The following is a 20,883-nucleotide window of genomic DNA, read 5'->3' as shown; positions in this document are numbered from 1 at the left end:
TGGGGTGGAGGTGAGGGGGCACATCTTTTGGTCTTTTCAGAATGTGTAAATCTGAGGGAAAGACTGCTGTGGACAATATAAATCAGTTAGTTCCTATGGTGTCCCTAACATACTGATTTCTGGAGCAGTTTTGCAATTTATTGCAGCTTTCGGTGCTGCTGTTTTTTAAAGCTAGGGCAAAGGATGAATAATAAGAATAAGAATAAGAATAAAAAAAATTATTTATATCCCGCCCTCCCCAGCCGAAGCTGGGCTCAGGGCGGCTAACAACAATAAAACAGTACAATGTACAACACAACACAACACAACACAACACTCTAAAATAATTCATTATAAAATTAATTCAAATCAAACCAATGGCAACCATTGGGCCAGAGCTCCACGAAGATTGCCGAAGGAGGGAGTCAGGCTGTGCCGTGGCCAAAGGCCTGGTGGAACAGCTCTGTCTTGCAGGCCCTGCGGAAAGATGTCAAGTCCCGCAGGGCCCTAGTCTCTTGTGACAGAGTGTTCCACCAGATCGGAGCCACAGCCGAAAAAGCCCTGGCTCTAGTTGAGGCTAGCACATGCACATGCAGTAATGACAATCATAGCAAATGGCTCACATGAGGTGCTGGCTGAGGGACAAGACGAATGGCGGAGGCAGCACGTGACTTGTAGCGATGCACTTTTGAAAGGCAAGTGGCAAAGTCAGGCTCACACCGCAAGTGAAGAGCCCACTGCTAAAATGTCATGTCTTTTTTCACCCCCAATGTGAGTCATAGGTGAGGCGCCACCATCGGTTACGCCCCTCTCTGCTCTGTTTGCTACACACCTGGCCACTCTGTGAGCAGCTGCACAGAAGCACACTGAGCTGGAGGCTCTCTGCCACTTCCTGACGGCCGTGCACCAACCCTCTCCCCTGTGGACAGCAGCTGTCAGAGGCTGCCTGCACACAGAGACCTTGGAGTTGCGGAGGGCAAGTCCACCTCTGGTGTAGGCACAGCTGCAGCCAAGCAGTGGCATAGCTGTCAACGTTTCCCTTTTTTTAAGGGAAATTTTCTTATTCCGAATAGGATTCCTTGCCAGAAAAGGGAAAGGTTGACAGCTGTGAGCAGCGGTGAACACCAGAACCCATTGTGGGGACCTTGAAGGAGAAGGGGAATTAAGTCCTGGCTTGGGGGAAAGCAGGAGAGCATTTGCTGGCCCAGGGGAGAGGCGATGGGGATGGGTGGCATCAGAGAGAACGGAAAGCAAGAGGAGGACGCTGTAAAGTTCTGTCACTTCCCAAACTAGCATGGCAACAAAAGAGGACAAAAAAGTTTGGCATTGCCCGGAGAGAACAGAATGAGGCAATAAACCAGCCTCCCCAACCGGCTGTTTTCCAGCTTTTTTGGAATGCAACTCCTGTCAGCTCCAGCCAGCACCGTCACGTAACCCATGCAATATACCTTCTGCAGGCAAAAGTGCACGTCTGCACTGCAGATTAAAATCAGTTTTATAATCTCGTGTTCCTCCCTGCAAGGAATCCTAGGTGCGCAGGTGGGTCAGGGACTGATGAGAGAGAGTTCTGAGCACCTTTACAGAAAAGTACAATTCCAGGTCTGCTTGGGATGGAGAAAAATTGTCAAAAGAATGGCTCATATTTCCAAGTGCTGACATACTGATAGTTAGCTAGTGTGGGTCTTAAACTACTACAACTGCCATGGCTTCCTCTCACTCCCTGCCATTTGGCAAGGGTGCAGAGAATACTCTTAAGATCTCTCTAGATCCCAGGCCTCTCTACAAAGAACTACAACTCCCAGGGTTTCCAGCTGAGAGGGAATCACTGTTAAACAATGTTAAGTCTGTGGTGTGGATGGCCTCCTGGGGCTTCCACGGAGAATGTTCTACACTAGAAGATAAGAAAAGTCTTGCTGGATCAGGCCCATGGCCCTTCTTGTCCAGCATCCTGTTCTCACCAGTGGCCAACCAGATGCCCGTAGGAAACCCGCAAGCAGGATCTGAGCACAAGAGCATCTCTCCCCGCCTGTGGTTTCCAGCAACTGGGGTTCAGAACCGTGGAAGCAGAGCAGAGCCATTGTGGTTAGCTGCCCTTGATAGCCCTTTCATCCATGAATTTGTCCAGTCCTCTCTTAAAGCCATCCAAGTTGGTGGCCATGACGGCCTCTTGTGGCAGGGAGTTCCATAGGTTCTAGCAACCTAAAGCTTGCTGTGGGAGTTTCCATTGAAAGGGGCCATCCAATTGGCAGTGTCATTTGATCTCCCTTTACCATTCTGCAAACTCCAACTTTTAAAATGTAATTTAATTCCTTTGGCTCTATTTCTCCTGCACCCTTCCCGGGTTGTGCATCCCCAGTAAAGTGAGATTATTATTATGAATTAGCAAAACTCAGGGCTTCCCCATCTCTCTTGCACACTCCTATGTCAATTTGTAAACCTTTACTTTTACGTTATTTATTTCTGGGCTGGCAGCGCACATCTTCATATCTCAAAGCCAATGCTATAGCACTCATTCAGCTCGGTTTAGGGGGGAAAGGAGGGGAGGGATAAAAAGCAGATTGTTATTTACAAGTAGACCTCATAGCACTACTGGAGCTCAATGTGGGTTACCTTGCAATTCAAGGAAAGAATGCTATACATGTTGGCAGTTTCCTACTCCTGAAGCAAAACAAGATTTTTGTTGGATAACTCTCACAAACATTAAGCAAGTCTGTAAGTACTGCTGCTAGATCTTGTGGGAAGGAGGAAGGTGACTGAGTTTGTGCAAATGGTTGTAAAACTAAGACAGAGCTTGGGCCAAAAGGAGGAAGAGAACTTCTCTTTCTCTCTCTCATACACCCACACACCCCACAACCCCAACCATTCACAAACACAGGCTCTACACCGAATTTGTACTGGAGAAAAGCAAACAAACCTCCTATTCACTTCAGTGGGATATTGCACAAATGGCCCATGCACACATATTCCCGGCACAGAGCCCCAATCGAGATCTGAACCACAGTTGGCAGGCCAAGGACTGAAATGCACCCCCCCCCCTTCTCCAGGATCCTGATTTCCTTGCAGAGAAGGAAGGAAGAAAAAGCCCTCCCTGCACAACCAGCGCAGAAGCAGAGGAGGCTGGGCTGGGGCTGGAGGGGGATCCTGCCAAGGCTGCCTTGGGGGGCCTGCGGGCTTGCGCTTCCCTGTCTCTTACCTTGGTCAGCTGTGCGGAGCACGACCAAGACAAAGGGACAGGCTTTGGGTTCCAGCCAATGCAAGGATAACAACGCTGGGCCAGTGGCGTAGCGTGGGTTGTCAGCACCCGGGGCAAGGCAAGTAATTTGCGCCCCCTAACCCGTGGATTTGCGCCCCCTAACCCGTGGATTTGCGCCCCCTAACCCATGGATTTGCCCTAACCCCAGATGTTGCGCCCGGTGCGGCCCGCCCCCCCTGCACCCCCCACGCTACGCCACTGCGCTGGGCTGGGGCACAGATTCTGATCATGTGGAAGCAGTGGCGTAGCGTGGGGGGTGCAGGGGGGGCCGGCCACACCAGGCACAACATCTGGGGGGGCACGCGCTCGCACTAGTGGAAGAGACTCAAGTGCTAAAATCCACGGGTTAGGGGGCGCAAATTACTTGCCTTGCCCCGGGTGCTGACAACCCACGCTACGCCACTGTGTGGAAGCGTCACTACTAAGAAGGGAAGCTTCCCGACCAAGAGGCTCTGGTCTGCCGCCATGAGCGACAGCATCTTTCCCTCCCTGTTTGTGTCTCTTCTTTCCCTCAGCAGCTGACAACTGCATGAAAGCAAAATCTCAGGTACGTATAACCTCATTGGCTCCGGCTGCTCCTTATCCACCTGGAATTCCTAATCTTTGTTTGCAGCACCGAAGTTAATTGCCTTGGAGAAGAAGAGGAGGAGGAGGATGTAGCAAACAGGAGATTAAGACTCCCTCATCTCTGGTGCTGCCTTAGATGTTTCTTTCTGTTTGAAGTGTTCCTCTTCCCCCACCCCAGCCCTGGAAGCTCGGAGGGAAGCGGGGAAGTGCTTGCATGTGGAGCAGCAGCCAGAGAACAGATGAGAAGCTCGCTAAAGTAAGCAAATTCCCTAGGAGAGAAGCACAGAATATCTAAAGCGGTATCAGACATCTTTCTGTGGCTGCCCACACAGGCAATGAAAGGCTGCTCCCCATCCCCGGCGCACACGAGATGCTAATCTTCCCTGCCTCCCCGTCAACAGAGAGTTGATGCCGAATCTCATCAAAAGCAAATCTTTTAGAAATGAGTTTAAATGGTTTCTGCTCCTGCAAAACAACCGAGGAATTGAAAGGCAGCCGAGAGTTTTGTAAAGGCAAAGTTTCTATTAGCGTGTGGCCAGAGCGAGGGGTGTGGCCTCGGAAGAGGGGGCGGGGTTGAGGAAGGGCGGGGCTACGCATGGGGAGAAATTTTAATTTGCACTTTCAAAAACAATATGCTGAAGCACAGCTGTCCTTAAAAACTGGCACTTTGAAAATAACCTACAAGATGCATTATGAAAAATGCTCGCCAATAATGTGCATCTCAGGCAAACTTGCACACAAAAACATGAACATTAGGAAAGAGCTGCACTAAAGTGCTGACAAATTTTCAAGAGGGCTTTATGAAACAAAATTGACTAGTACATAAATGTGGAGAACCAAACTTAAGACTGCCAAAATGCGAGGGGGAGAGAAACCAAAACTGACAGTCACCCATCCCTAGCCATCCTCTAGCTGGCCCTGAGGAGGCTCCAGGACCAGATGGAGAGACCTGGAGGGGCACATTTGGCCGCAGGTCTTGAGGTTCCCCACCCCTGCTGCCTCAGGCAGAGTGAGGCATCTCCCCCTGTGTGCGAGTGGAAGACAGAGAAGCCACGGCAGCCCCCTCCCAGCTACGCCCACTGAGCCGCCTGGCTGCTCCCCTTTACTGCAAGGCAGAGCTGTGGGGGCCTCAGCCCTCTCTGCACCCGCTAAGCAAGGTTCAGCCAGGGGCAAAACTAGGTTTTATTTCACCCGGGTCAAAGACCCAGTTTGGCACCCCCACGTGCATTTGCGTCCACACACCCACAGGCTGGGAGCCTCAAGGGCACCCCTCTGGAGGCTTCCCCCGGGCCAAAAAGCCTGGCTAGCCCTCCGGAAGCTAAGGCTCTGGATTCAGCTGTCCAGTCTGGTCAGTGCCTGTTCCGGGGAGTGGCTGTGGAGTGTGGGCAGGGAAAGGCATCTTGTCCTTCACCTCAAGCAGCAAAATGTCTTGAGCCAGCCCTGGGTGGGTGGCTGGGTTTGCATGCAGAAGGTCCACAGCATTTCCAGGTAGGACTGAGAAAGACTCCCCGTGTGAAATCCTGGAGAGCTGCTACCAGTCAGTGTAGACAGCACTGAGCTAGATGGGGCAATTGCTCTGACTCTGATTAAGCCAACTGTCTGTGTTCCTAAAGGTCTCTCACACAGGCCGGGAGCTGGGGTTGGTTGTGGCTCCCTGCTGAGCACGTGCCCTGGAGGAAACCCGAGTTCACTGCTGTGTAATGTGTGAAATGGACCTTAGACCCAGTACAGTACAGGCAGGAATGGAATAAAACAAAAGGCTCAAGTTGCCTGCAGCAGTTTGGAACTTCTTCCCCAGCCATCCCCAACCTGCTGCCCTTCAGACTACAACTCCCATTTCCAGACAAGTACAGCTTCATCTTACAAACTGCCCCCTCACACAACCCCACACTGACCGGCTGAGGCAATCTGAGGAGCGCTGATTTCCCAGAGAGTTTGGAAGGCACCTGGTGAGGCAACTGGACTCCAAGACATCAGCTGCAAAAGAAGCAGGGACACACCATCACTCAGAGTTATCAGTGGCCTAAAAGGTCCCCATTTAAAAACGTAAATACATTATGCCATTAAAAAAAAAATCACGTAAAACATTAACATACAATGCTGACCTATCAGTAATACATGTGTGTATCTTCCATATTAAAAACAGCCACAGGAAGCAACAGAAAAAATACCAAGTGAAGCACTCTAAAAGGCTTATGTAAGTGCTGGCAAGTATTATCACTTGATGGCTGCAACCTCAAGTGACGACATACAAGTGTGGAGGAGCTACCTCTACCCAAACACTGTAGGCAGCATTTCCTTACCACCAGATCTATCCCCTCACACAGGCAAGACTTCCTGCTGGAGCCCGGCTACCCTCGGCTGCACTTCACCTCAGTGGAAGAGGCTGGAAGGCAGAGACAGCAGGCTGTGCCGGGAGGGGTGGAATTATGCATTGCACAGCACCAGAGGGCAGGGATGGGGAATCAGGTTGGTGATGCTTCCCTCGGTGAAAACCTCCTTGAATCCACACAACCAGCACTTTGTAGGGGAAAGTTTTAGCACCGCCTCTCTCCACACGTGCTAGCTCACTACAGAAGGAGGCACTTCTTCACACAGTTGGACTATAGAATTGGCTGCCACAAGATGAAAAGGCAATGAAAACAATGAATGAGATTCAAGGAGGATTAGACAATTTCATGGAGGATAAGACTATGGAAGGCTGCTAGCCATGACTGCTATGTTTTGCGTCTGCTGCGGAAGGCAGGGGTAGGCCTCTGAATACCAGCTGCTGGAAACCACGGTGGGGAGAGTCCTGCTCTTCAATCGGGAGAAAGCCGCACTTGCAGAGCTCAGGCGATGCTGGATTTTGGCATCAGTGTCGGCCCTTGAGGAAAGAGAACTGCCCAGGTAGGAGAAGTGGACATTCTCCAACTTTACACCAGTTGGATTTGTGGCGCTGCAGAGGGGTTGTTTTGTGCTTGTTGGTGCAGCACTTTGGTTTTTTGGATGCTGAGCAACAGGCCAAGCTTTTTGTAAACTTCTGCAAATATATTTAGGATGGCTTGGAGGTCATCCTCTGAGTGTGCGCACACTATGTTGTCATCAGGATACTGAAGCTCCTCTGGGCACCTCAGTGAAGGAATCTGGTCACTGGCGGGGGCCATCGCAACAGTCCTGTGGGGCGCCCTCCCCAGTCGGCTGGCAGCGAGTGCTATTAGTCCCTTACCAAGGGGGCAGGTGATGCGGGGAGCCAATGCAGCTCCTTTCCATATGCTACAACAGCAGCAAGAATACTCATCGCAAAGTATTGGAAGACACAAGATCTACCCACCGTGGAAGAATGGCAGATGAAAGTGATAGACTATATGGGACTGGCAGAAATGACCGGCAGAATTCGAGACCAGGGAAAAGAGATGGCGGAAGAAGATTGGAAGAAATTTAAGGACTATCTTAAGAAACATTGCAAAATTATTGAAGGCTAGAACGATGTTGATTTAGAAATTAAGGAGTTAAAAGCTGTAATGATTATGTGATTAAGAAAAGAAAGGTTAAAAAAGTACATAGAAATTAGGGAAAGGATTTGCTGAATTGACTTAATTAGAGAATGGAATACAGAAAGGGGAGGTATGAGGAGGTCGGGAAAGTAAGTTTTATGAATATAAGGGATGGAAACTATACCTGTTTTGTATGTGTGTTTTTTCTTTTTTGGATTGTATGTATTGTTATTGTTTTTGTTTTTATTGTTCTGTTTATTCTGTTTAATATAAATTCCTAAACTTTAATAAATATATTATATAAAAAAAAATGCAGCTCCTTTCCCAGGGTGCAAGGGAGCCTTGGCACATCTCGGTTTCAGCACCCAACACCTCCAAGTCGGGTTGCCTGAAAGTGATCACTGCCAGTTAGTGTTGGTAATATTGGGCTATATGGGCCAATGTTCTGAAGTGGTGTAAAGAAGCTTTCTCTGTTCTGCATTCATGTCTGGAACTCCTGTGCTCTTGTGCAGCTCCTCTTGGTTCCAGCAGTGCTTGACCTGGAGCAGCTCCTGCCTCCTGGTGGGTAACAGACCTGCCAACCTTGACAAGACCCAAGACCCACCAGGTGGCAGAGCTCTGCCTGGAGAATGGAGCCTGCCCAGAAGTTGGCTGTCCCTGCTGGCAGCTATCAGCATCCCACTCTTCCCACAGCTCTTAATAAGATTTTCCTTTCCCAACCCTTCTTTTATCTACCTCCTGATCTCTGTTCTGCCAGGGTCAAAGCAGCCACTAAGCTTGGACTGGGCAACCTCAGGACTCCTTTTCATGTCCCTCTCAGTCTCCCTCTTTCATCCTCTCGCACTCAGTTTCGCACTGCTGTGGTGGAGCACATCTGGCCAGGCTCATTAGACTGCACTTAACTGCATTTGTCACAGGCCTGCTGTTTGACTGCCAGTGCAGCTCCAACCCTGTAATTTAGTACCTGGATGCCTCTTTCTGTGTGGCTTAAACAATTAGGCGACTCCATTCTTAGGCTTGGAGGAGGGGGAGCCAGAGGGATGCAGCAGCTGGAGAAGGGGGGTGTGCCCGCATAGCCGCTTATGGGGAGGCGGGGAGCTTGGAGCAGCAGCAGGACCAAAGGCCCTCCAAATCCCCCTCTTGTCCTGGGCAGCTGGGTAGGCCTGCAGCATGAATCCCGTTGGGGTGGCAGTGAAAGACTCTCCCTGCAGTGTTGTATGGAAGAAGGGAAGGTGAGAGAGAGCCAAAGACAGTGAAGTGGAGGTGGGAAAGCAAATGAGAAAGAGACAAGGAGGAAGGGAAAGGAAATGCTGGCATAGTGGGAGGGCGGGGGGGGGGATGCAATTCAACTCAGTTCTCCATTGCAGGCAAACTGATGAAAATCCACACTTTCTGAAACAATATGTGAATTCTAACACAGCCTTCCTTTGAAATTCACACATTTCTGAAATTTGTCATGCAGTTCTCCAGCCAAGTAATGTGTAAAAAAATGCATATAAAATGTATAAAACAATGGAAATACCATATAAAAATCCATTAAGTTATGGAGAAACTGCTTGCAAAAATATGCATATTTATCAACATTGCAGAAAAACATACACATTAGGGGAAATTTAAATGTTTTTTTAAAAATGGAAATTGCTGTGGGAATGTGGAGAAATGAATTTAAGATTGGGGGAAATGAAGAAATCTGATAGATTTGTTCATCCCTCCATGACAGACAGGGAAACAGAGCCAGAACAGAGATCCAGGAAGCTATACTCAAAAATGCCATGTCCTGTAACATGGTGGCTTGTGAAAAGCTGAATCACAGAATCACAGAATCATAGAGTTGGAAGAGACCACAAGGGCCATTGAGTCCAACCCCCTGCCAAGCAGGAAACACCATCAGAGCACTCCTGACATATGGTTGTCAAGCCTCTGCTTAAAGACCTCCAAAGAAGGAGACTCCACCACACTCCTTGGCAGCAAATTCCACTGTCGAACAGCTCTTACTGTCAGGAAGTTCTTCCTAATGTTTAGGTGGAATCTTCTTTCTTGTAGTTTGGATCCATTGCTCCTTGTCCGCTTCTCTGGAGCAGCAGAAAACAACCTTTCTCCCTCCTCTATGTGACATCCTTTTATATAGCTTATGGAGTACAACAAGGAACTCAAAACCCAGGGACAACAACCACACGATAATTGTCGCTGTCAGGAATGGGACAGGGGAGAAAAGTATTGGAGTTTCTAATTCTCACTTGTGTTGTAGGAAAACTTGAAAAAATTGGGGGGCTAAAGGTGAAGACCACACTACAAGCAATGCTCAGTTGTCCCAGATGTTTTCTGGTTTGCCCTTGGATCCCAGAAAAGGGATGAGGGACTCCTTCACTCCATGTATCATTCAGCTATTTTCTGCTCTAAGTTGGCCCATATTGCTTCCAAATCTCAGTTGCAGAATTTGGGGATTCTGGTAGTAGAATTTGAGTTGACTGCACAGGTAATTTTGGATCCTCTTTAACTTGGTGTATGTGCTGGCAGAGCAAAGGAGATCAGAAAAGCACCATGAAGAGGACAATGGGCGGCCAATTCACACAGGGCACTTCCAGTTCCAGTTCCCTATGAACTCAGTGCTGCTCATCTCAGGCATGGGATTTTTTCACAACATCCACACAGCCTCCTCCTCATCAAAATGCCATTCCACATTCCATATCTCCTCCCAGTCCTCTCTCAATCTCGATTTACTGTTTCCATGGGGCTGAGTAACTGGATTTCCCCCGGAAATGGTAAATCTGCTTTAAATGGGAAAATAATATGGGAATGGCATACTGAGGAGGCCAATGCCATGTTGATGGTGTGCAAAACTTGCATGTGTCAGCAGCACTGAGCCCACATGAAACTCTGCTGTGTGGAAATGCCCACAGCAGACTCAAGTCGTAACAGCTTTTCCTAGACGTCAGGATCTAAGTTAGGAGGGCTGTTTGTCTGAATGGATAGAACTCTCTGCAGCAGAACTCAACCAAGGCAAGGAGAAGGGTTTCATACAACCTTCCTCCTGACATGCTAACTTTCTATGCAACGACAGGCTTGTTGCTTTTTCTGTTACCAAGCTAAAACATGACCCAGCTTATCTCATCTTCCAAGGGAATGCACTTTTTGGTATTCTTTCTTCACCTATGACGGCTAGACACTTGTGGGTTTGGAAAAACAAACAAATGCACCATTGTCGTCATGATGTTCTCAAGAGTGCCATCAAGGGAGAAAAAGCAGGGGTGTGTGAAGATGGACGTGTTTGAAAACAAGAAGTATGAAGGCAGAGCTGCAAGCCTCCTCCCTTTTTCTGAGCCAAGAACCTGTTAACAGTTCCCTACTCAGCTAGGTCTTTTCGTTGTTCTTGCAAGAAGCCAGAACATAGGAGCTTTCACCACAACAAGACACGGGATTTCCAGAAACTGAGGTCAACCTGGCATGAGGTGGGTGCCTTTGCTGTAATAACAGCCTGTGAGGTAGTTGGCGTGAGGCATCTTAATACCTGATGCAGAAAATCCAAAGTGGCCCACCACTCACTTCCCACGCATCAACGCAGGCTCAGTCCAGGAAGAGGTTCTGCTGTATGAGCCTCACCGAAATGAAAAAGAGCTGTGGAAGAAGTGTCCTTGGGCAGTTCCTGTCAGTGAGGCTCATTCAGGAAACCACCGCGTGATCTTCAGATATAGGGCGGTATACAAATTTAATAAATGGTGATGATAATGATGTACCAGTATGCCCACTCAAAAACCTTGAAATGTACAAACAAGTATTGAAAGTGGCTTCACATATAACTACCCCAATACCATAATGTATGGAGGCTCCCCTGGAGAGACTGATAATCCCATTGAAGCTTTGGTATGCAGAGTGTGGTTTGTGAATTAGGCTACAGGGTACACTTTACCTTTTGCAATCACTCATAGATAGATATGGGTGCGAAAAATAAGAAAATTGTTTATTATAGGAAGTAAATAACCTGCATAGAAAAGTTTCTTGTTTAACCCAGAAAAGTGAAAGGCAGCCATGCTTGCTCCTTTGTTCTCAGAGGAAAGATCCAGGGTGATCTCTCATCCCGAGGTCTGGGAGAGAAGTGTGAGGAGGTGCAAGTTGCCAACAGGATGCTTAACCGTCTAACCTTCTTGCAAGCAAATCAGAATGAATGCTCGGTAAACTGGCCGATGTCATCTAACCACCCCCAAACGCTGTGCAAACAATCCAGAGTGACAGCTCAGTGAACTGGGCCTCTGGAAGTGACCAGTGTCTGAACACAGAATACTCCACAATCACCACACAGGCCATGTGGAGCAACTGTCACACTGGGGCCACATTCAGTCAGGGTGCTGCCCATTAGCTATAGTAAGGCAAATGAGCCTGTGCACAGGCTTTCTATCCAGCTTTCTACCCGTACTTTCTATCCAGCAGGGAATCAAACACATACCTACCAAATTTGTCTGATGAAAATAGGGACATCCTATTTTTTAACAACAACAACACCACATCCTGTCCATCTGACTGAATAGCTTCCAACATATATACCATAAAAACATAATAAAACATTAAACATTAAAAAACTTCCCTATGCAGGGCTGCCTTCAGATGTCTTCTAAAGGTTGTATAGTTACTTATCTCCTTGGCTCAAGGGTCACGTAACTCCATACCCTTCAACATTTCTCCAAGTGAAATAGGGACGTCCTTATGGAAAAGCGGGACATTCAGGGAACAATTCAGAAACTGGGACGGCTTCTGTAAATTTGGGACTGTCCCTGGAAAATCGGGACACAGGGAGGGTCTGCAAACCATGGAATGACTGGCTTATCATGATGTCTGAACCAGTACGGTGGTTTGTTTCTCCCAACCAACCTCAAGCACTGGAGGCAACGCTAAGCCTGTCACTTTGTGATTTGTTTCCCTGCGAGGAGCTCTCAGTGTGAGTGCCCTTTCACGCAGCTGGCACACAAATTAATTTGCCCAAGCCGAGTTAATGGTCAGTGTTACGTGTGAACATGGCTCAGATCAGACTGTCCCTGGTCGAGGCTACTGACCTACCGCATGCCCCGACGGAGTCCCCCAGCAGTGTGCCATGGGGATAGCCCCACACTTCTTATTCATCTCCAGTAGTCAGACCCACAGGGTTTGTATTCAGAACAACTCAAGTCCAAACTTTTGTTCCTGCAGTTAGACAAATCTCACATGCCAAGTCTGGGGGAAGACTCTGCCTCAGGCTGGGGCTCAGCAGCTGCCAATCAGAGTATACAGCACTGGGCTAGTCAGTGGCTGCTAACCTTTGGGGGCCAATGGGCACAGTTGCAGACCGGAGAAACTTGTAGTGGACACACCAAACACATGACAACCTCGCATACTCCTTTCCAGCCTCATTTTAGCAGGGGAAGCAGAGCCTACAGGCAGCAGGGAAGGCTTGGGTGGGAGCACGTGCACACATGGGTGCCACAACAGCAACCTAAGGCTAGATGGATAAATAGTCAGACTCAGTGTAAGCAGCTGCAAATCTTCCTCAGGGTATTTCGCTGGCAGCAGTGTAGTATACAGAGTAATAAATTGACACTGGACTTAGACTACACCAGGGGTCAGCAAACCTTTTCAGCAGGGGGCCGATCCAATGTCCCTCAGACCTTGTTGGGGGCTGGACTATATTTGGGGGGGGGACAAAAAACGAATTCCTATGCCCCACAAATAACCCAGAGATGCATTTGAAATAAAAGCACACATTCTACTCATGTAAAAACACGCCGATTCCCGGACTGTCCGCGGGCCAGATTTAGAAGGTGATTGGGCTAGATCCGGCCCCCGGGCCTTAGTTTGTCTACCCATGGACTACACCTATTAAGCAGCAGGGGCCACTTTTTCCTGGGCTGATGGTTGCTGACAGGCTCTTAGGTTCTGAGGATGAGGGCTGCAGGGGGTTTGCACACAGCCACTCCTTGTGGAATCAGCGCTGCTCATGCCTTTGAGGGGTTCTTTGGGGGGGTGTTTTGCAACATCCAGACATCGTCATCTTCATCAAAATGCCACCCCAGGTAAGAGCACACACCAGACCCAAGGGGGAAAGAGTGCCATAGGCAAGAAGAGAAATGATTTATGCACAGGCCAGAGGTCTTTTGCTCGTGTCTAAGTGTGGTTTAATGAGAAAGAACCCTAAGGAGAGAAAGAGGGGAGGGGGCAGTTTTGAATTTGCCCATCCAAAATCACCACCTCGAAAGCAGACTGAGCAGGCACAATGGCCACTGCATGGAGACTTGGACTGCATTGCCACTTAAATTACAGTAAGTATTTCAAAATGTGATCTACAACTTTAAATGAGGATATGTAAAACGTATGCAAACATGTTTCCCTTTTTGTCCTCTCTTTTGAAGATGTGTTTCCTTTGGGAGAAGCAATCCCCACTCAGCCATGAGGCCCACAGGGTGGCCTTGCACCAGCCACCATCTCTCAGACTACAACCTCGCAGGGCTGTTGTGAGAAGGAAATGGGGGGGGGGCGAGAACCATGTGACCACCTGGAGCTCCTTGGAGGGGGGGTGGGATATATTTATGTAAAGATGATGATAGCGCTGGTGATGCACAAGCAGCCAACCTTAGGAAGCCCACCTGCAGGCTCACTTTGGGCCAGTTCATGCAACAGGCAAAGATGGCACTGGCTGCCACTCATAGTAATGCCAGCACCGACCTCATGCGCCCCTGACTCTCTCCATCTATCTGCCGGAGAAGCGAAAAGCTTTGCACTCTGTGGTTCACCTCTTGAGTCATTAAGGTATAATAGTCTCAATGCACGGAACAGCAGGGGTGAATTTTCTGCCCGGAGTTGTGTAGGAGAAACAAGATCATTGTTGCAGCGCCTTTTGGATTAAGATGCATGAACCCGCAGCAACCACATAAATTACACCTACACTATGAACTTAAAATGCTCCCTGCCCACCAAACATCGTGCAGGAATTATTACTTACAGCAGCGGCCAGAAGCATGTGAGAGAAAATGCATCAGAAGAATGCCCCAGAGGTGATTCAAACACCGAGGAAGGGCGTGTGGCAGAGTCCTCCCAGGCTTGCGTTGTACCACCTCTGCCTTAAAATGAGGGGGGGAGGGGGGTATTTGTTGGAAAACAGCCCCCTCTCCTGCATCAAAGTTCCCTTGCACATGTTAAGCATCCATTTTTCCTTAAATATATACTTTTACATGTGTGGACAAGTTCTTGGATACAGAAGGACTTTCAAGTATTTTAAGTCCTCCCCATAAGCATCATCTGCGTTCAGTTCCTGTGTAGACCATAGAATCACAGAATTGTAGAGCTGAAAGGGATCCCAAGGATCATCTAGTCCAACCCCCTGCAAAGTAGGAATCTCAGCTAAAGCATCCATGTGTAAAAGGAAAATTCCAAGAAAATAGGAGCAAAACAGCAGCCTGTAGGCTTGACCTTTATTTAAAAGACTGTTGCAACCGGACTTCCAGCCACCCCACAGAAGAAGCAGGAAGAAGCCCCGAACAAAGGGATGCTTCCTCTTTTATACGGTTTCCCTTTTCCCATAAATACCTCAGGTGAAGCATCATGCATACATCACAGATACATCATACATATGTCACAAACAGGGAGGGGTTTTCTGGTAGAAACCAGTTTGTCAGGTTTGCCCCCAACCTCCCTGTTATGTACTGAGTTGAATAGGATTCAGAATGCAGCAGTCTGATTGGTCCTAGAACAATAGGATTCAGAATGCAGCAGTCCGATTGGTCCTAGAACAATAGGACCCAGAATGCAGCAGTCTGATTGGTCCACAGGAGCCACCCAATCCAGCTCCAGGTGGAAGTGAATCCACAACCTGATTGGCCTACAGGAGAACCCAGGAATTAGCCAATCACGTGGGGCCCATTGTGTAAATAATGTATATAAAGCAGACATTCTGGGGGAACTTCCATTCCTCACTACTATGAGCTGAATAAAGAGCATTAAATCCACACTCGACTCTGAGTATATTTCACTCCCTTACTCACCGCCATATACCCATCAAGTGATACAATAGGAATATTTATAAGTTCCTGGTTTTCCCCTGACTGAGGACCTAATCCATTCCTGGGTGGTTTGCCATTGTCCATGGGATGACTGCCTGTCTGGCACCCACCTGCCAGGATGCCAGTCTTGTGCAAGAGGCTGCTGTGTGCATGATCCCAGGTTTCAGGGATTATGGCTGCTCACATCCCAGACACCCCCCCCCCTTGGTAACCATTCCTTTCCCAAACAGAACAAATTTGGAATGGCGCAAATCCATACTGGAGCAATTTTATATGACTTTCTAAAGTTTTCCCAGTGAGCCAGTACATAAATACATTTATCAGTGAATTGTTGCATTTGTTGAATAGTGATAGGGAAAAACTGTGATGAAGTGTTTTGTGGGGACATTTGCAGGAGTGATGTTTTGCGTTTGGTAGTCGGTGTGTGTGTGATGTCTGCTGGAGGGGCAACCCCCCCCAACCTTTACATAAATTCCGGTAACACATGGCAGACAGCCATCCATCTTAACTCTAATGGCTGTAAGTAGAGATCCGTTCCCTGAGACAGGAAGTGCTTCCTCTAAGCAAGAAGTGTCCCACAAAAGAGGACACCCCACTCCAGTCTGATCCAGCAAGAATGTTTGGCCTCTCTGCCTTCGCCACAGGGATCAGCACAGCTGACATCCACTTTCAGGTGCCCGACACAGAGAGGCAAGCTGCCAGTCACCTGCAAAAGCATTTCCAGTTGGGCTGGCAATTGAGAGCTGCCTTTGGACCTGAGGGGCGGCTGCAGAGCCATCAGCGTCACTTGCTGACTCGGGCCTGTACACCTTGGGACACGGGCCAAGAGGGAGGCTTTGGCCCACTCCTGACTGCGCAGCTGAGCTAACGGGATGCAAGCAAAGAGCAGCTGGTTCATGTTCCTCCCCTTCCCCCGCGTGAATTCCAAACATCCTCTCAGTTCTGTCTTTACTATTATTGCAGCATTTGGGGACACAGGTGGTACCTTTTACCTGTTAAAGGCAGGGGTCAGCAACCTTTTTCAGCCGTGGGCCGGTCCACCGTCCCTCAGACCTTGTGGGCAGCCAGACTATATGGGGGGGGGGGAATGAACGAATTCCTATGTCCCACAAATAACCCAGAGATGCATTTTAATCTAATTCTACTCATTCTAATGAGTAGAATTTTACATTCTACTCATGTAAAAACATGCTGATTCCTGGACCATCCACAGGCCGGATTGAGAAGGCTATTGGGCTATCTGACCCACGGGCCTTAGGTTGCCTACTCCTGTGTTACAGCATTAAATTCATGAGTTGCTTTTTTGCCACAGAACAAAACAAATGCATTCATGAAAATCACAGCTGGGGGGGGGGGGATAGTCACCTGGGTTTCCCAGGTCTTTGGCACTCTAACCACTTGCCTGTGTGATACATGACACGTGAGAGAGAGGGGGTAGCGTGGTGAGAGAGATCCACCATGCCATGCACACTGGCGAAAGTAAGCGGAGTGCAGCTTGCCTCCCTCCCTGGGGGGCAGACAAGCACAGCCTGCCCAAGTGCTGCTGGGAGCAGGGAGTGTTCTCTGTAAATGCACGGCATTATCATCTGGCTGGATGTGATGTGAGGCAGGAAGGAAAGGGAGGTGTAGAATGTATTTCAAAGGCAGCCCCCGCCAATGTGCCCCCACATCCCCAGAGCCAGGGAGAGCTGGAAGCGGGACAGGGGTTGGCGGATGTGCAGGAGGGCTCCAAGGGCAAAGAGAAATGGCCTTTGCTTGTGCCTGCAGCCAGCTCCATGAACTATGAACCCCAGAATCTGCTGACTCTGATACATATGTGGATTCTAAACTTATAAACTTATCATACAATAAAAAAAGAAGGACGCTAGTTTGGAGTGAACCAAACAATGTTGGGTTTTTGAGTGACCCTGTGACCTCCGGGTTTGAGGGTCTATTGCCCCATTTGTGGGATGCTGCAAAAACACAGGATTTACATGAGTGGAATGCAAAATGCTGTAAAACATTTGCCAAAGTTTGGATTGAAAAGCATTAGATTTTGGGATCATAAACTCAAAATGGGGGCCAGTTTAAATTACTCTATTTGTAGGGTTCCGGAAAATCTGGGGTTTGCAACAAAACAATTACAAAACTTTGGCACCAGTTTTGAGGGGATCCCAGATTTTGGGGTTCATAGTTAATGAAGCTCCAAAAGAGCCGGGATCGCTCATAGTTGCAGTCTGCTCAGGGATGCGATAGGAGGATAACTAACTATGAAGCCCAAAGTTTGAGATCCCCTCCAAACCTGTCCAAAGTTTTGCACTTGTTTTGCAGCATTTTGCAGTGAAAACATCACAATTTGTAGCACCCCACAAACTGAGTAATCAAACACGGGGGTTGTAACTAACACCTGTGGGCGGGGCTTTCACTGCAAAATGTTGCAAATTAACTGCAAAACTTTGGAACAGGTTTGGAGTGGATCCCAAATTTTGGGGTACATAGTTAATGGGACCAGTGCTGGGAAAGGGGAGAAAGGGGGCACTAAGACTAAGATGTCAAAGCACAACCCCCACCCCAAGATAAGGCTGAAGTGTTTGGGCTTTAGACGACGGGGTGGGTGAGGTCACAGCAACATTCCCCAGCCCAGCAGACTTCAGATGTTCTATTTATTTACAGCATTGGAAGAGCAGGCCACATGCAACCAAGTAAGGCAAGACACTCCTGGCTTGCAGGCTTGCTGTCTAAATGAAAAAGCGACAAGAGAGGGAGAAGCAATTCAGGTGCCAAGTCTTAAAGTTACATAGCAACTTCCTATAATGTCAAGCTGAAAACGGTTTGGGTGCAGGAGGTGCCTGAGGCAGCTGGACTTCCAGCACATCGGATGGAATGTTTCGGATGGCAACCCCTATTAGCCCCAGCTAGCCCAGCTGTCCTCCTGCAGCCCAAAACATCTGGATAGGAGAAGCTGGAAAGATTTCTCTCCCTCTCCTTTTCTCATAATATTAGGGATACTCTATAAAATTTGTCAACAATCAATTTAGGACTTACAAAAGGGAATTCTGTTTTATTCAGTGGAATTTGTGAAACTCACCAGCACAAGGTATAATAAGACATTGTTTTTATTGTGATTATTTGCACTCATGATGGCATCAGGGTCGTTCTATGTTATCCCATTTTTGGTACCATTTGCCTGCAAATGTTTCCAGGAGGGAAACGCTGCTTTGTTTCCGACTGGTGCATGTGCCATAGCTTCCTGCTGAAATCCTTTAACTTTTTATACCACAAATGACCTGGTCAATTTTATGTCCCACTTTCATTGCACTATAGCCCAGGAGTGCTTCTCCATATGGCAACAAGGCAGTAATACTGGGAAAGTATCACAGAACAACTAATAAAGCAGAATTATGTGTGGACAGAATGGCACAAATCCATCACTAATGCCCTATTGGGACATGCTGCAGAATGAATATACCTGCAAAAACACACCAGTCTGGAGGGGGTCCAGGGTAGTTTTAAAAGAGGACTAGAAAACTTGAAGAGGAGAGGTCTACCAGGCTCTACCAGCAGAGGCGGGTTTAGAGGAGCATGGCACACTGGGCGCAGAGTCTTGGGGCGCTTCAGGGCATGCCACTACTGTGATGTAGAATGGAAGGCAAGAGGCGGGGGCACCAAATTTTGGTGTTGCACAGGGTGCCGCTGAAATCTGAGACCCCAGGGTCCGCCCCTGCTCCTAGCCACAAGAGACACTGTAAGTAGAAACACCAGATTAAGAGACAATCCACCCCAAAAGGGCTCTTGCCTCCATGGTCTGCTCTGGGTTTCCCAGAGATATCCGGCTACCCACAGCCACTGCTGGAAAGAGGATGCTAGGCTAGCTGAACCAAACGCTCTCCTGTTTCTGGGTGGGAAAACAGCCGAGACCAAATGTGATATTGGAGTTGGACACACCAAGGCATCAGGACTTCCTGAACATTGTGTGGGGACTCCATAGTAAGTTCCTGGTAATATTCTCTGAGAGCTGCTTTTCCTTAGCCATGCTGCAAATAGAGGGGTTGTGTGCAATGCCTGAACAGACACAGTTCTATCATCATCATCTGCTATGACACAAAATTTGGCATCCTGAGAACTTGAAGCTGTTTAAACTTTCTGTTTTTGTTTGTTTGAAAGTCAAGTTTGTAGTCTTCATTGTTTGGGGCGGGTGGGGAATCAGTTATGGGACATGCAGGGAGAATCTGGTGTAAGCTCAGGAACTAGAAAACTTGAGCAGGACTTCAAGTGAGAAAGGATGCAGTTTGTGCTATCAGCAGGCTGGTGGATCAAGGAGCCGGAAGGGAAGGAGAGGAGTCAGCCTAGATGCAGAATCTGGGCCGCAAAAGGCCCACAAAGGAGCTACCCAGGCTAAGGAAGCTTTAGAAATCCCCAAACCCCTCACAGAAATACAGTTTCCTCAAAGGCAGGGAAGCAAAGTTGCAGCATTCCATTTTGATGTGGTTTGAACATGCCATAGGACATAGGAAAGGCAATTTCTGGATGATGAAGATGGATATAAAGTCTGAGAAAGAGCTCCAATGAGCACGTCCCACAGACACAAGGGAATCTTCCTTCCAGTTTGCAATTGCAATGACAGACATGCAAGTCAGTGAACTAAATTCCTCAAATGCTTCATGCAACCTGTCCACTTTTTCCTTTTCTTTTAAAGCACTGCATGAACTTGTCACTTTAATAACCACCAGAAACAATAAATCATTTTTAAAAAGTGCAAAGCTGCCGTGAGGGTGGGAGTTAGCCAATCAGCACCAATCATAATCAATTTCTGCTTTGGATGTTCAGAATCTTTTGCTTTTCCAGAGCTCAACCGGGGGCGGGGAGGCAGGAATTGCATGTTTTGAACAAGGGGTGAAACTAGGGTTTATTTCACCCAGGTCAAAGACCCAGTGCATTTGCTCACACACACAGGCCCGGAGCCTCAGTGCACCCCTCTGGAGGCTTCACCCAGGGCAAAACACCCAGCTAGCCCCCGCATTGCCACGGCTCTGCTTTGAACAGAGCGCTTCAAAGCAGCCTCACAGCTCTGAAAGGATTGCATCCATCTTCACCTTTGCATCCATCAAATCTGCAAAACGGGCAATGCCCTATCAGGCTGGCATGACTAACCTGTGGACTCTCCAGGTCACAGACTATAAATCCCCTTATCCCTAGTCACACAAATCCCATTATCCTCAGTATGCACAAATTTGTATGCCACCCTTCATCCAAAGATTGCAGGGTGGTTCACAACATAAAAATACAAAAAGAGAATGCAAAATACAAAGAAACAAAAATGAATACCAAGTTCCACCCCGCAGGGGACAAACAATTATTTACAAGTCCGTTCCTCCTCAATCAACTTGGAGGGTCCTTTAGGCATAATAATGATGCTAGATATGCGCCAGCTTGCTACCACTGGCCACTTCAACCGACGTGTGGCTTGTTTGGCACACCAGCAGCACTGGACATCCTTTTCGCAAAGTCCTGATGCGCTTGGGAGATACAGGATCCCCTCCACCGCCCCCTGCCCCAATTGTCCTTAGTCAAGCAAAGGTGCTTTGGGGAGCCCAAGGCTGAGGACTTG

At 48.2% G+C, this 20,883-nt stretch overlaps 1 protein-coding gene across 7 annotated transcripts in view; it reads right to left on the bottom strand.

Moving 5' to 3' along the window:
* FAM178B (family with sequence similarity 178 member B) overlaps positions 1-20,883 on the bottom strand; it is a 175,894-nt gene that overhangs the window by 112,890 nt on the left and 42,121 nt on the right. For all 7 annotated transcript variants that reach the window (XR_014551799.1, XM_083629332.1, XM_083629333.1 and 4 more), the window contains one exon: positions 5,695-5,776. Coding sequence is in view for 6 of the 7 variants with exons in the window: in XM_083629332.1 (XP_083485458.1) it covers positions 5,695-5,776 (82 nt within the window). In the remaining variant the exon portion in view is untranslated. The remainder of the gene's footprint in view (positions 1-5,694; positions 5,777-20,883) is intronic.

The sequence above is a fragment of the Podarcis filfolensis genome (genome assembly GCF_964270895.1).
Source record: "Podarcis filfolensis genome assembly, chromosome: 8".
Classification (NCBI taxonomy): Eukaryota; Metazoa; Chordata; class Lepidosauria; order Squamata; family Lacertidae; genus Podarcis; species Podarcis filfolensis.
The sequence above is the reverse complement of the archived record's forward strand: the minus strand, read 5'-3'. Positions and strand labels throughout refer to the sequence as shown.